Raw genomic sequence first — 16,852 nt, 5'->3', positions numbered from 1 at the left:
ATAGTAAATCAGCTGAATTTTAATAATCTGAATAATAGGTACCAATTTTAAATGATCTCAAGGATCTGTTGCCTTTTTACCTTTTTCATACTCAAGATAATGAATGATTTGCTAAAAAGGTTGGCCCAAACATGAACATTCTGAATCGTTAATTATACATAGCAAATCAAAATGTTCTATTGATCTGGGAGCCATGTTACTTTGTCCTCAATCGGCAAAATAATAAGGCATTTTCAAGTTTAAATGAAGCAGGTTGCAACCCGATCTTAAGTATGTCAGTTGCAAGGCACATGGAATAGCACAGTAGATATCTTTCTGCATAAAATGGAAGCATAGTACAAATGTGCCACTGTGCAAAGTATCCACCATTTGTTAAAGCAGTGAAATATTTTGTATGCATTATTTCAGTCCCATATTTCATTATAAGTCTGGGCATGTGTAAAAATGATCATACTCAAAGGCTGGAGAAGCCAATATATTTTACTTCAAGCAGTTATCATATGGGGTTTGTTACTTCTCTAATTTTTTCCATTACAGGCAAAAGGCCATTGACCTGAAACGTTAACTCTGTGTCTCTCTTCACAGATGCTACCTGGCATGACGGAGCAGGCTCGAGGGGCTGAATGGCCGCCTCCTGCTCCTATCTCTTATGTTCCCATTCCTTATGTTGAGCTCTTATTTTTATTTATAGTGTGCAGCTGATTCGTTGATGTGCGGGTGCTTTAATTTTTTGGCGTGGCCTCATACATGTAATAACTTAAAGGGACTCATTTGTGCGTGTAAAGTCTCAGACAAGCGACCTCTTGGAAGCGATGACTGTAGAAAAGTTTTGTTTTATTCTTCTTACTGTACACTCCTCCTACTCCCCGAAGGGTCACCCGCGCCCGGCCGGGTATTTATATTCCAGCAGTCCTGGGAAAAAAAGGGGGTATCCCCGACCCCTTATCTGGGTAAATAGTATTCAGGTGAGGACACGGGGACTCTGATGTTGCAGATCCCTGGGCCTCCTGTCAGGTTATATTAGTGTGGGCCCTGCGAGGGAACTTTTACGTTGCTGTACGGCTCAGAGGGGAACACCATTGCTGAGTATTTGCAGTATTTTCTGGTTTTTAATTCAGATTTCTCGCATCTGCAGTATTTTGCATTTTCAATAAAACGGGGTTTCTTTGTTTAATTTATAATAAATCCACTTCCCATTATCAACATTAAAGATGCTAGCGATTGAGTCTGTCATATTAACCAGGCAAAGTTACTGTATTTTCATAATAGTAGGCACGATTATAGGTTCCATACATCATACGTTATCTAAAAGATTAATTCAGAACATTCCTATTCAAAATTATGAATAGGTAGTTCAAATCCACATAGAAACTATAAGGACACCAAAGGTGCTCTGAAAATGCTCTGTATATTGCATGTAGGAGTGTCTAATTATAATGGGGCTGGTTTAGCACAGTGGGTGTTTAGCACAAGCCAGCAGTGCGGGTTCAATTCCTGTAGCGGCCTCCCCGAACAGGTGCCAGAATGTGGCAACCAGGGGCTTTTCACAGTAATTGAAGCCTACTTGTGACAATAAGCGATTATTATATTATTAATTAAGGCAGCAAATTTGTGTTGAACCTGGGGATTATGCTCATTATATATGTTCTTTTACAACTCTTCACTGGCAAAGGTGAAGTAAAGTGATTTGGCAATATCTGCTCGCAAATACTGCGCCCAGTTGTTGATATAAAATGTCCAATGCACCTACCTTCAGCATTTTGTGTTGTACATTGAGTGCACCATATCGGTTACTGGAATCTTGCTGTAAAACAGAAATTAAAAAGGAGAAACTCACCTCGTTATTTTGTTGACATTTCAATACATATATTCTTAGTGATGTTGCAATTTTAAAAAAGGACAGACGGCCAAAATCAAAGTTGCATAGCAGAAAATAGTCAAAGGAAGATTCCTTTTTAGTAATAGGTTGTCAAAATTCAGGTATATAGATCAATGCAGTGGCTGGCTATGGCATTGAACGATGACAGGGGTGTTGTAAATTTCTTCAGGCTACTGTACATCATTGGAACCCTGGGCAAGTAATCTGACAGGAAACTGAATCCAGGTGAAACAATTTGCTGCACTGACATGAAAAGATGAAATGTCACAAGTTATACAGGCAAGCTGAAAATGAAATGCAGATCAGAACATGAAGCCCTGGTTCTGTAAATTTAGAAGTCTACTCATTAGAATGTCCCGTAATTTATTTTATTCTAAATAGCATTAGCCACTTATGTTTGGGATAATTTCACAAGAAGAAAATTTTTAATATCCTTGCTCACTACTCAAAATTGTTCAGCTACATTGGCCGGGATTCTCCGCTCCACGAAGATCGGGATTCTGGGGCGTCATTCTCCGGCCTCCCGCCGGGTTGGAGAATCGCCGGGGGCTGCCGTGAATCCCGCCCCCGCCGGTTGCCGAAGTCTCCGGCACCGGATATTCGGCGGGGGCGGGAATCGGGCCGCGCCGGTTGGCGGGCCCCCCCGCTCGATTCTCCGGCCCGCCGATAAATTGCCTGTCCCGCCGGCATGGATTAAACCACCTTTTGAACGGCGGGACAAGGCGGCATGGGCGGGCTCCGGAGGGTCCTGGGGGGGGCGCGGGGCGATCTGGCCCCGGGGGGTGCCCCCACAGTGGCCTGGCCCGCAATCGGGGCCCACCGATCCGCGGGCGGGCCTGTGCCGTGGGGGCACTCTTTCCCTTCCGCCTCCGCCACGGCCTCCACTATGGCGGAGGCGGAAGAGACTCCCTCCACTGCGCATGCGTGGGAAACTGTCAGCGGCCGCTGACGTCCCGCGCATGCGCCGCCCGGGGATGTCATTTCCGCGCCAGCTGGCGGGGCAACAATGGCCGTTTCCGCCAGCTGGCGGGGCGGAAATTCCTCCGGCGTCCGCCTAGCCCCTCAATGTTGGGGCTCAGCCCCCAAAGATGCGGAGCATTCCGCACCTTTGGGGCGGCGCGATGCCCGTCTGATTGGGGCCGTTTTGGGCGCCAGTAGGTGGACATCGCGCTGTTTCGGGAGAATTTCGCCCCAGATCGTGCACAGGATCCATCCCCCGTCACCGGTCCTGCTTCACCAGCCATGGTGGGCATGCCGCCCCACGCTGGCAGGAATATGCAAACAACTCATATGCATTCATTTGAATACGATTAATGGGCTGGAAGCACAAATCTCCAATCACCTCCCACGTTATGCTCCACCCCTCCCAGCCGGGAGTCACATGGGTGTGATGGTGTGATTTGGAGCAACTATTTACAAATGGGGTCCTGGCTTTGAGGGGGGAGCGAGGAGGTATCTTTTTCAGTGGCTTCGGACTTGCTGGGGGCTGTATACCTGGAGCTCTGGGACTAGTGGGGACTGACTTGCTGGCAAGGGTGTGGATTGAGGATGTCCCCCCTCAGGGTTGGGGTGCCATGGCTGAGCCTCCCATTGCTGCTGTAAAAGACTAGCAACTCATCTCTTAGGTGTTACTTACAGGCTTTTGATTTGATTTGATTTATTATTGTCACATGTATTAGTATACAGTGAAAAGTATTGTTTCTTGCATGCTATACAGACCACGCATACCATGCATAGGGAAGGAAGGAGAGACTACAGAATGTAATGTTACAGTTATAGCTAGAGTATAGGAAAAAAATCAACTTAATACGAGGTAGGTCCATTTAAAAGTCTGATGACAGCAAAATTTTGTATCATTTTCCTGACGGAAGAAGGTGGAAGAGAGTAGGGATGCGTAGGGTCCTTAATTATGCTCGTTGCCTTTCCGAGGCAGCGGGAATTATAGATAGAGTCAATGGATGGGAGGCTGGTTTGCATGATGGACTGGGCTACATTCACAACCTTTTGTAGTTTCCTGCGGTCTTGGGCAGAGCAGGAACCATACCAAGCTATGATACAACCAGAAAGAATGCTTTCAATGGTGCATCTGTAAAAGTTGGTGAGAGTCTTGGCCGACATGCCACATTTCCTTAACTGTTTAAAAATGTTGACTGCTGCCAGAATCCTTGAAATGCAATGAAGTCTCCTGATCATGTTAATATCCATCTACCCCGCCAATCTAGAAACACTAATGTATCAGCAGTATAATCTAGAGGATAGGGGATGAGCGTAGCCATGATCAATCGCTGGACAACCAGGTGTTGGGACTCCTCATTGCATCCTTAGGTGCGCAGCACCTCAGCAGAGGAAACAAGGGATTAACAGAGCTAACCCCACGCAAAGGACACATGCACACCCGGTGGCCACTAGAACCATCCCTGGCACACAGCCCCTCTCAGAGTAACAACCTCTCTAGTGAAACAATCAGTTAACCCACTCCTTTTTTTTTACATTTAAAGTAATTTTTTTTCCAATTAAGGGGAAATTTAGCATGGCCAATCCACCTAACCTGCACATCTTTGGGTTGTGGGGGTGAAACCCATGCAGATATGGGGAGAATGTGCAAACTCCACACGGATAGTGGCCCAGGGCCAGGATTTGAACCTGGGACTTCAGCGCCGCAGTCCCAGTGCTAACCACTGAGCCGCATACTGCCCTAGCTAACCCACTCCTCAGGATCAACGGATTTCTCCAGGTCCGGTAGGTCAACCGTGCCCCATTGGTTTCACACGGTGACAGCGTGGATTTCAGCCAGGAAACCTGAACAACTCCCTGTCGCAACCTCTGTGTTAAACCCAGGCTCCACATAACAATGTAGCCAAGCTCCCAGTAAAGATGCACATACTTCAGTGACCTCCATCTGTAGGGCGTGCTCACTCACCAGTCTCTTAGCATAGAGCCACATGCCTGCACAGTATGAACGTCTCCAACACACAAACAGCTGCCACTGTTCTGGCCGGAAGGCACAAGACTCACTCAATGAGGACACTCACAGTAGGTCCCACTGGGAGAACCAGGAAAGGGACCACAGTGCCCATTTCTAATACCTGCTGTGGAGCTACCAGTATCCCATTTTGCAGGGACTGGTGGTGAGGATAAAGGCTTTACACATCAAGGGTCAGATGTAAGTCACTGATGGGGACAGGTCTGCAGTGTCAAGTACATGATCGGGAAGGGGCAGGGGATGGGGGGGAATTGGGTGGCGGGAATGGTGAGGGCAGCTGAGCAGTAAAACCCAGGATGACCATGTAAATTGGGGAATATGGCTAGTCAAGGGAAGTACCACCTTTCGGGGATATGTGCCGGATTTCAGAAATGTCCACATATAGATGCATCTGCAATGTCACGGGTGCTCTATGCACTCGGGCAGCTATCTATACCCACTTTAATCACGACCAGGCCCACCAGGATACTGAGCTGCAGAATTTGTCACTATCGCTGGCATGCCTCAGGTCGAGGGGTTATTGATGGCACACATTTCGCCCTGGGATCACCGGCTCGACGGGGGAAGCCCTTCACTAATAGGAAGATGTTCCACTGTGTGGGTGTGTAGTCATGGAGATGATCAAAGTCATGAGGGGTCTGTTCAGAGTAGGGAGGGCAAAACAGTTCCCACTTGTGAAAGCATAAAGAACAAGAATGCACAGATTTAGGGGGCGATTCTCCGATTTGGAGGCCAAGTGTTCGCGCCGTCGTGAATGCCGTTGCGTTTCACGACGGCGCGAACAGGGCCCGGGCACGACCTATTCTGGCCCCCACTGTGGGCCAGCACAGCGCTGGAGCGGTTCACGCCGCTCCAGCCTCCTTACGCGGCGCCCAACCCGCGCATGCGGGCCAGCTCAATCCTGCGCATGCGCAGTTGGAACGCGCCATCCTGCGCATGCGCAGGGAACTTCTTACTCGTGCCGGCTCCGACCCAACATGGGGTCGATGTTCAGGGGCCGGCTGCACCGGAAAGTAGGCCCGGGGGGCGGGGGGGGGAGAGGCCGGCCCGCCAATCAGTGGGCCCCGATCGCGGGCCGGACCCCATCAGAGCACCCCCTCCCCTCCCCACAGGCCGCCCCCCGAGCGTTCCCGCAGAGTTCCCGCCGGCAGCGACCAGAGGTGAACACCGCCGGAGGGACTCTGTTGTATCAGGGTGGCCGCTCGGCCCATCCGGGTTGGAGAATCAGTGGCCCTGCCGATTCCAGCGGCCCGCGCCGCGCCAAACGTGCCGGCGCAAATAGCCCCGATTCTCCGCACCTCGGAAAATCACGCGCCGGCGTCGGGGCGCGGTTGCGGCGATTCTCCGGCCCGGCGCGGGGTTCGGAGAATCGTCGCCTTAAAGTAGTTTGTCAAATAAGCAATAGTGACAGGAGGAGAAACCTTTTCACGCTGGGAGTGGTTTGGGTTTGGAATGTTATGCCTGAGAGTGTGCTGGAGGAAGATTCAACTGAAGCATTCAAATGAGAATTAGACTGTTATCGGAAAAGAAACAATGTGCCGGGTTATGGGGAGAAGATGGGGGAATGGTACCTGGTGAGTAATTGGGAGAGCCAGTGCAGACATGATGGACCAAATGGCCTCTGTCTGCAATCCTGTGACAAACGGTGCCGGTCTTGAAAGGCCACATGCGTGCAGAATGTTCTTTTTACATTCTTTGGGTTGTAAGCCTGTGCCGGTCGGTAGGGAGTCAGGGAATATTCTCATTGTCTGGTCAGAACCGGCCCTGCGCACATGCGCTGTTTTCCCTTTTCATTTTTTTTTGTTTTAAAGTTAGACCTACACTTTTGGCAAGAGGGCAAATTGAAATAAAAGTGGAACAGCTTTAAAGAGGGTCAAGAAGAAAAGCACCATTATCCAGAGTGGCACAGAAGAGGCTGGACATGAAGGGGGACTGCAGGGAGCAGATGCCCAGCCAAAGAATGGACAGGTCCCAAAACCAGGGAGAGGGACAGAGGCATTCCCAGAAAACCTTATAGTCAAAGGAACAAAGAACAGGAATCTGGAGAAAAAAAGAAGGTCCTGTAAAGTGAAGTGAAGGGCAAGGAGCAGAAAGAGAATCCAAAAAGACAAAGCGGCAGGAAGCAGATGGAAAGCAAAAGTGGCCTTGCAAAAAAACAGACAGCCAAGGTGATCAGAAGGTTGGGGACTCCTTAATATAGGCCTGTGAAGCAGTGGTGTTCTGTTGGCACAGCTGAGTACCTGAGAGACTGCATGAAAGGTGAAGCTTGAATTAACTTGACAATCCAGGACAGAAGAATACCAAAAGGGGAGGTGGATCCTTGGTGAAGGCATCTGAGAGAAAGCGTAATTTGAGGGAAGATTCCAAGGCATATTCTTTGAGAGAGAAGAGAGTGCAAACCCTCAGGTGGAGGACAGCACTTTCTTTTTATAGAATATAAAGTTGTTATTTCCTCTGACATTGATATTCTTGAGATAGTTAGGATGAGCCTGATACAGTTTAAGGTGGTACACAGGGTGCATATGACTCAGACAAGAATGAGTGGGTTCTTTCAGGGGGTAGCAGATGAGTGTGAGAGGTGTGGGCGGGGCCAGCAAATCACACGCACATGTTTTGGGGTTGCGAAAAATTGGGAAGATTCTGGGTGGGAGTGTTCGCGGTCTTAGCCAGGATAGTGGAGGAGGCGGTGGACCCGGACCCTTTGCTGGCGATATTTGGGATTTCAGAGAAGCCGGAACTCATGGGGAGGAGGAAGACCAATGTTGTGACCCTCGTCTCTCTGATTGCACAGCGGCGAATTTTGCTGGAGTGGCAGTCAGCATCGCCACCGGGGGTAGCGGCATGGTTGGGTGACCTGCACGACTTCCTGCAATTAGAGAAGATAAAGTATGAGTTAAGGGGCTCTTCAGGGGGGTGAGGGATGTTTGTGACCATGTTTGAGGGGCTGTTCGTCACAGGGCAGGGGGGGTGAAAAAGGGGAAAAATCTGTACAGACTGTCTAGTTGATTGTTGGGAAGCATGTTTCCCAGGGTGTTTGTTCGCTGTAACCTGTTTGGATACATGTTTGTAAGAAAATACTTTTTTTTTTAAATTCTTGTGATTGTTAAGACAAAAAAGGTTCAACAATGTGTATTTTTACACCATTACTCAACTTCTATACTACCGAATGACAATTTGTAAACCAGACACAAAATTATAGATGGCATGCCTTAACAACATATTTCTCACCTTTTCTTTGTTCAAGGCTTCTTGTGCTTCCAACTTATAAACCAAATAATCTGAAGTAGAAATTAAAAAATGATTAGTGTTCAGACTGATGTGCAAGTAAAACATTCTAATCTATCAGTACTGGTAAATCAACGTGCTATAGCACAGAATAGGATGGATCCTTCACTCAGGTCCTGCTTCAATAAGACCAGGAATCTCCAAACAAGAAAAAAAGTACTTTTAGGGAGTTTTCACCAAGCCATTTCTGTACATCATACTGCAGTGGTTTTGAGACGAGCCTTTGGTTAATAAGCATCATCCTCTGGTGAGATTTGTAAATAGGATGAATAATATACGGTAAAATCATTCTAATCAGTTAACTCTATCCTTTAATGGAAAGGGACAACGTAGGAGACAAGAACTAACTCGCATTTTTGTTTGTGTCAATTCCCAAATAAAATTTATATTTTTTTATCAATATGATTGTATTCATTGTCAGATACAGATGTTCATTCATTGAAAGGATGTGAGCCTTTCCGACATGACCTGAATTGATTGTCTATCAAACATTGGCCTGGTAAAGGTGATGGAAGCCTCCTTCATAAAACCGTAGAATTCCTACAGTGCAGAAGGAAGCCATTCAGCCCATCAAGTCTGCTCTCTCTGAAAGAGCACCCCACCCAGGCCCAATCCCCGCCCTATTCCTGTAGCCCTACCTAACCTTTGAACACCAAGGGGCAATTTAGCATAGCTAATCTACCTGTCTTGCACATCCTTGGACTGTGGGAGGAAACTGGAGCACCCGGAGGAAACCCACTCAGACACGGGGAGAATGTGCAAACTCCACACAGACAGTCATCCACGGCTGGAATTGAACCCGGGACCCTGCATTGTGAGGAAGCTGTGCTAACCACTGCGCCACGGTGCTGCATTTTGAGCACTATTGAGTGGTTTGATAGATTATTTCAGAGGGCAGTTAAGAGTCAACAAGATTGCTGTGGGCCTGTGGCACATGTATTCCAGACTAGGTAAGTACTGCAGATTCACCTCACAAAAAGCACATGAATAAACCAGATAGGTCCTTACAATAAGCTGGTCATCGCCACTATTACCTATTGTAGCATAATAATTCCAGATTGTATTTATTGAACTTAAATTTCATGACTTGAACTCATGTCTCTGGATTATCAGTCCAGACTTCTGAATTACTAGTTCAGTAATATACACTATGCTACCGCACCCCCTGTACCTTCTATGGAGACAAGTAATGTTACCTCTCGTCTCCATGGGAACCCAATAGTTCCCGCACAAGGTGTGCCCAAGTCAGCCGCTTTGTTACTACACCTGTGACCTGTAAAGAAAAACTAAGGGGCCATGCACTTAAACAAGTTGGATATGCTTCACAAAAAGAAATGAGATACATTGAAGGCAATTTTTGCAATGTATTAAATTACAACAATAAACGGTCTCTTCTGCTTCTTTTTAAATCATAAAATCCCTACAGTGCAGAAGGAAGCTATGCAGTCCATTGAGTCTGAACGACCACCTGAAAGACCAACCACTAGGCCCACTCTTCACCCCATCCCCACAACCCTATAACCTAACCTACATATCTTTGGGCCACAAGGGGCAATTTAGGATGGCCAATCCCCCTAACCTGCACATCTTTGGACTGTGGGAGGAAACTGGAGCACCCGGAGGAAACCCATGCAGACATGGGGAGAACGTGCAGACTCCACACAAGACAGTCACCCAAGGCTGGAATTGAACCAGCCCTGGGGCTGAGAGGCAGCCATGCTAACCTCTGTACCACCGGAATTAGAGAGTTCCAAGTTTCTTTAAATAATTTAAATATGTAGTCCTGACCAACTTCTTGCTCACGACATAACCCCTCCGCCACATGACTTCCTGGCCTCGACTCCTGATCGAGTGCGGAGCCCTCTTCACATTGTTAACTTGCCACTGGCTGACTGATGCTTGATTTGCTGCACTGAGGCGGTGGGGGTGGGAGCAAGTGGACCAGTCACTTCTGGTTCTGCCTCCCTCACTCCACCGAAACCGTTAAGTCCCAGCGGCGCCTATCCAAATGATGTTTCCTGCATACCATATCAACTTAAAACAACGGAAGGTCATTGAAACATTTCTGGAAATATTCACATCTATACGTTAGAATGACTTCATTTATTTGAGCTTGGTGGATTAGTTACCAAGAGCCCATCCCTAGGAAGGGTTGCAGCAGGTTTAACTGGCAACTCAGTTGGTCAATCCCAGGGCAGGGAGAATTGGGGGAAGGCAGTCAAGCCATTAGCTGCGTGGTAAGCTATGTCTGTGGAAAAAGTGGAAGATTGGATTGGATTGGATTTGTTTATCGTCACGTGTACTGAAGTCCAGTTAAAAGTATTGTTCTGCGTACAGTTCAGACAGATCATTCTGTACATGAAAAGAAAATGCATAGGGCAGACATTAAATATACAATGTAAACACATAAACACAGGCATCAGGTGAAGCATATGGGAGTGTAGTACTATGCAGTAGAGAATGTGTGAAGAGATCAGATCAGACCATAAGAGCGTCGTTTTAAGAGTCTGGTAACAGCAGGGAAGAATGTGTTTTTCAATCTGTCAGTACGTATTCTCAGACTTTTGTATCTCCTGCCTGATGGTAAAGGACCTATTCTTCTGGATTAATAAAATTCAAGAATTTTGAAATCATCCCCATCCTATTCGTATCAGTGGTCTGCCTGTCTGCGTAATCTTATGGAACGCAGCCAATTAATGGACCACCTTCACGTTTGCTGCCCAATTAAAGATGGCGAGTAATCCACAGACACAGGAGGGCCAATCAGAGCACCCCATAGCAGCCCTAGTGGAAGAGATGAGTGTTGCTGAGGAAAAGGGAGACCTCGGGGATACCTCAAAATGGAGGCATTTCAGAGCGAGTAATACAAAGATTATGTTCACCTGTAACTTCACTCCTTTGAGCCGAACACCTGCCTGATACTGCCATTTGCAGCGGCATCTGGTGACCCTCCAAGCTGTTGCTGAGCAGCCACCTCTGACATGTTGCCAGGCTCCAGATACGTGCGGTTGTCCATGTTTGTAGCAGCAAACTTACAAATGGCTGTTAGTTGAGGCTCTAATTACCCTTAATGTCTGCCCACCTCCGGCGAACCGGTTGCCAAACCCAGTGGCAGCCTGCCTGTGGTAAACTCACTTCCAGGCAGACCACTTTGGGGAGACATCCCACTTGGGTTTTCCCCTATTTTCCTTTCATCCTCCCGCTTCCTGCCTCTGCCTCTAAACCCACCTCCCAAGGGGGGCAGGAAAATTCTGACCAAAGTCTGTTTATGGTTGAGACCAGAGATGCTGAATTTCAGGAATATCCAGTGCAAAGTCCAAATTAATAACAGTTGCACCAATAATTCCCCACTGAAGTCCAATGGACTTCTGGAGGACAATACAGAGTAACTTAAAAGAAACCAGTCTGAGTGATACACAGCAGGACAAAACAAAGGGAGACAGGCAGCAAAAAATATGAAATATAAAGGGGAAGAATAACAGTGTGAGATAAAATGAATGGAGAGTGTGAAACAAGTGACATAAAATAAAAAGGAACAGGGCAGCATGGTAGCACAGTGGTTAGCACTGCTGCCTTACGGTGCCGAGGACCCGGGTTCGATCCTGGCCCATGTAGAATTTGCACATGCTCCCCGTGTCTGCGTGGGTCTCACCCCCACAACCTATAGATGTGCATGGATGGTGGACATTAGGTGGATTGTCCATGTTAAAATTGCCCCTTAATTGGGAAAAAAAGAATAGGGTACTTTAAATTTATTTTAAAAAGGAACACATAAAGGGGAAGGAGTAGTGCAAGGTGAGAACATGGGGCGAAATTCTCCGGAAACGGCACGATGTCCGCCGACTGGCGCCCAAAACGGCGCAAATCAGACGGGCATCGCGCCACCCCAAAGGTGCGGAATGCTCCGCATCTTTGGAGGCCGAGCCCCAACATTGAGGGGCTAGGCCGGCGCCGGACGAATTTCCGCCCCGCCAGCTGGTGCGGAAATTACATCTCCAGGTGGCGCATGCGCGGGAGCGTCAGCGGCCGCTGACAGCATTCTCGCGCATGCGCAGTGGAGGGAGTCTCTTCCGCCTCCACCATGGTGGAGACCGTGGCGGAGGCGGAAGGGAAAGAGTGCCCCCACGGCATAGGCCCGCCCAGGGATCGGTGGGCCCCGATCGCGGGCCAGGCCACCGTGGGGGCACCCCCCGGGGCCAGATCGCCCCGCGACCCCCCCCAGGTCCCCGGAGCCCGCCCGCGCCGCCTTGTCCCGTCGGTAAGGTAGGTGATTTAATTTACGCCGGCGGGACAGGCATTTTAGCGGCGGGACTTCGGCCCATCCGAGCCGGAGAATCGAGCGGGGGGGCCCGCCAACCGGCGCGCCGCGATTCCCGTCCCCGCCGAATATCCGTTGCCGGAGACTTCGGCAACCGGCGGGGGCAGGATTCACGCCAGCCCCCGGCGATTCTCCGACCCGGCGGGGGGTCGGAGAATTTCGCCCAAGGTGTGTAAGGTTATCGCGAGTAGGTGGGAATGTGGGGTTGCGGTTACAACCAGATCAGCCATGATCGTATTGAATGGCAGAGCAGGCTCGAGGGCCCAAGTAGCCTACTCCTGCTCCTAATTCGTACGGTGCAGGATGAGCTTGGCGTCACAGTGTAGGATGAGGTTAAATCAACAAGAGCTGCACTCACTTGAAACTGGATATTTATTGGCAGCAAAATAAAACCACCCAAAGTCATTATGGTCACCATGATAGTCTTTTCATTCAAAGCTGACTTATTCAATTATCTGGCAAAACAACATCCCCAGCAAGTCAGAGGAGAACTCATCAATTAGCCATGGCGGCGGTACAAAGAAGAACTAGGGAAATCAAAAACCAATGGTGGATTGAGAAAACTTAGGTGTTGCAACTTCTCACTGTCAAGCATGACACCTGGGGCTTCCTCAGTGCCACCAAGGCAATATATGGCCCCAATACACTAGGCCTAAAACCAGTGTGAATACAAGGACAGAACCCTTTTGAGGGACAGAGAAAACATCTGCCTTTGATGGAGAGAAAACTTCAAAGTACTCCGAAACTGTGATACAACCATAGATAAGGACGTGTCCGAGGAAATCTGCCAAGTCCCCATTAAAGATGATCTTGGACTCCTATCAAGCAAGGATGAAGGCAAAGCCACTATTGAACACATGACAATTGCAAAAGCTGCAGGAGTGGATCGAATTCCAGCAGAGATTTTCAATCTTGCAGATCACCAGTTATCTCCATCAGTTGTTCCTGAAAATCTGGGACAGGGAATAAATCCCTGCCAACCTCAGGGATGCCGTCATCACCACCATCTTCAAAAAAGGGTTCAAAGCAGAATGTAGGAACGGCCAAAGGATCTCCCTACTCTCCATCGCCGGCTAGATTATCACCTGAATCCTCGCTAGCCTCTTTCTTCCAGTCTCTGAAGAAATCCTTCTGGAAAGCCAGTGTAGCTTCCAACCAAACCGTGGAACAATGGACATAATTTTCACTGTTCAACAACTTCAAGAGAAATTCTATGAGCAGCATCAACCACTCGACATGGCCTTCATGAAGCTGACCAAGGCTTTCGACTCAGTCAATCAGTAACTGCTATGGAAGGCGCTGTCGAAGGCCTGCAATCCAGAGAAATTCATCAACATCCTCCGACTCCTCCACAACAAGATGGAGGTGACAGTCCTCACTGACGGAAATCTGCAGAGATCTTCGAGGAGCCCTTTTCTCCATCTTCATCACCACCATCTTTCACCTTGTCAAGAGCAAGCTTTCCAGTGGAGTGGACATCATCTACAGAATGGACAAAAAACTGTACTATCGTTACTCCACTCGTAAAGACATGGGTGACCAATACTCTTTCTGAGCAGTAACTTCTTCACTTTGAATGATATATGACACTATAAGGACACCTCCATAGTTGATGTCTGTGGGGCTCAAGTAAGTGCCTGTCTGAAAGTGTCTAAAATCATTTTTACCTGCCAAGCACAACATCCATGAATCAGTCGATGGGTGCTGATGTAATTTATATTTTGAAATAGCACTACAAGAACTGTTTAGTGTGAAAAGTAATTGCTGCACATGAAGCTGGCATTGACATTTTCATCTGATGCTCTGCTGACAATCCAGATGACCCATTCATCATGAAAGGTGCTGAAAGCTGCATTTATTGCCGACTGTCTTCTGCACTATAAACTTATTGCAACAGCAAAGCAGCTGAACCCGACAACAGTCAACAGCCAGCAAACGTCTGAGGACTAACTCTGAAGCAGAAAACATATTTAATCACATTTGTTTTCAAACGGTTGATAGTATTGATAAGCATCTCTTAACATTCAGTTGCTGAGGGACTTCCGGTTGCAGCTATGCCTAGGTAGGTTGCACGTTCGGCAGCTCCCGCCGAGAACGTACTTTTGGGCTCTCTGGAGGAGCCCCAACGGCAATTGTTTGACGGCTTCCAGTGTGGGAAGGTGACAGCAAGGTCCCCCCAACATTATATGGATTGGACCAGGAGTGGAGCGGTGAAAAAAATGATCTTGGAGCAGCGCAAAGTGAGAGGGAGGAAAAACAAGATGACGGCGGGTGGAGACCAAGCAGCATGGGCGCAGTGGTCGCAAGAGCAGCAGGGGTTTCTTAGACGCTGCTTTGAGGAGATGAAGACCGAAATGCTGGCACCAATGAAGGCGGCGATTGAGAAGCTAGTGGAGACCCAGAAGGCCCAAGGGGCGGCGATTCGAGAGGTGCGGCAAAAAGCCTCGGAGAATGAGGACGAGATCTTGGGCCTGGCAGTGAAGGTGGAGGCGCACGAGGCGCTACACAAGAGGTGGGCGGAAAGATTTGAGGACCTGGAGAATAGGTCAAGGGGGAAGAATCTTCGGATTCTGGGTCTCCCTGAGGGAGTGGAGGGGCCCGATGTCGGGGCATATATGTGAGCACGATGCTCAATTCGCTGATTGCCGCGGGAGCCTTCCCGAGGCCTCTGGAGCTAGATGGGGCTCACCGGGTCCTAGCAAGGAGGCCCAAGCCCAACGAGCCGCCAAGGGCTGTAGTGGTGAGGTTTCACCGCTTTATGGACAGAGAGTGTGTCCTGAGATGGGCCAAGAAAGAGCGGAGCAGTAGGTGGGAGAATACGGAGATCCGAATCTACCAGGACTGGAGTGCAGAGGTGGCTAAGAAAAGAGCAGGGGCGAGATTCTCCGACCCCCCAGCGGGTCGGAGAATGGCCGTTGGCCGCCGTGAATTCCGCCCCCGCCGCCCGCCGAAGTCTCCGAAGGGAGAAAAGTCGGCGGGGCGGCAATGGCGCCGCAGTCCTCGGAGAATGGCAGGGGAGGGCGCAAGGCAATGGATTTTGGGGCTGCCGATATTCTCCCGTCCGGATGGGCCGAAGTCCCGCCGACGTGATGACGGGTCAAGTCGGCGTAAATCAAACCACCTTTCAATCGGCGTCAACCAGTGCTCAATGTTTACGCCGACCAGCGTGGAGGTGGGTGACGGCCTGGGGGGTTGGCCGCTGGAGAGGCGATGGCGTGGCCGCAGTCTGAATGTGTGGGGGAGAGGTGTGTCTAGGGTTGTGTGTGTGTGTGTGCGGCGGGGGAGGTGGTTAGAGTGGGCTGGGCTCCGGGGGAGTGCCGGGAGGGGGGGGTGAGTGCCGGGGAGGAGAATGGGGTCTGTGCCGGGGAGGGGGATGGGGGGGGGAGGGGGTCCGTGCCGGGGAGGGGGATGGGGTCCGTGCTGGGGAGGGGGATGGGGGGGGTGGTCCGTGCCGGGGAGGAGGATGGGATCCGTGCAGGGGAGGGGGTCCGTGCCGGGGAGGAGGATGGGGGCCGTGCTGGGGAGGAGGATGGGGTCCGTGCCGGGGAAGGGGGTGGGGGTCCGTGCCGGGGAGGGGGATGGGGTCCGTGCCGGGGAGGGGGTCCGTGCCGGGGAGGGGGATGGGGTCCGTGCCGGGGAGGGGGATGGGGTCCGTGCCGGGGAGGGGGATGGTGTCCGTGCCGGGGAGGGGGATGGGGTCCGTGCCGGGGAGGGGATGGGGGGGGTCCGTGCCGGGGAGGGGATGGGGGGGTCCGTGCCGGGGCGGGGGATGGGGGGGTCCGTGCCGGGGCGGGGGATGGGGGGGGTCCGTGCCGGGGAGGGGGATGGGGTCCGTGCCGGGGAGGGGATGGGGGGGTCCGTGCCGGGGAGGGGATGGGGGGGTCCGTGCCGGGGCGGGGGATGGGGGGGTCCGTGCCGGGGCGGGGGATGGGGGGGGTCCGTGCCGGGGAGGGGGATGGGGTCCGTGCCGGGGAGGGGGATGGGGTCCGTGCCGGGGAGGGGGATGGGGTCCGTGCCGGGGAGGGGGATGGGGTCCGTGCCGGGGAGGGGGATGGGGTCCGTGCCGGTGAGGGGGATGGGGTCCGTGCCGGGGAGGGGGATGGGGTCCGTGCCGGGGAGGGGGATGGGGTCCGTGCCGGGGAGGGGGATGGGGTCCGTGCCGGGGAGGGGTAATGGGGTCCGTGCCGGGGAGGGGGATGGGGTCCGTGCCGGGGAGGGGGATGGGGTCCGTGCCGGGAGGGGGATGGGGTCCGTGCCGGGGAGGGGGATGGGGGTCCGTGCCGGCAAGGGGGGTGGGGTCCGTGCCGGGGAGGGAGATGGGGTCCGGGACGGGGAGGGGGATGGGGTCCGGGACGGGGAGGGGGATGGGGTCCGTGCCGGGGAGGGG

At 50.9% G+C, this 16,852-nt stretch overlaps 1 protein-coding gene across 3 annotated transcripts in view; it reads right to left on the bottom strand.

The window, feature by feature from the left end:
* The window catches only part of golim4a (golgi integral membrane protein 4a), a 215,393-nt gene that overhangs the window by 130,122 nt on the left and 68,419 nt on the right, over window positions 1-16,852 (bottom strand). For all 3 annotated transcript variants that reach the window (XM_072474426.1, XM_072474429.1, XM_072474428.1), the window contains exons 3-4: window positions 8,091-8,140; window positions 1,751-1,804 (exon numbers count right to left, since the gene is read on the bottom strand). In XM_072474426.1, the coding sequence (XP_072330527.1) occupies window positions 1,751-1,804; window positions 8,091-8,140 (104 nt within the window). The remainder of the gene's footprint in view (window positions 1-1,750; window positions 1,805-8,090; window positions 8,141-16,852) is intronic.

The sequence above is a fragment of the Scyliorhinus torazame genome, chromosome 14 (genome assembly GCF_047496885.1).
Source record: "Scyliorhinus torazame isolate Kashiwa2021f chromosome 14, sScyTor2.1, whole genome shotgun sequence".
In the NCBI taxonomy this organism is placed as follows: Eukaryota; Metazoa; Chordata; class Chondrichthyes; order Carcharhiniformes; family Scyliorhinidae; genus Scyliorhinus; species Scyliorhinus torazame.
The sequence above is the reverse complement of the archived record's forward strand: the minus strand, read 5'-3'. Positions and strand labels throughout refer to the sequence as shown.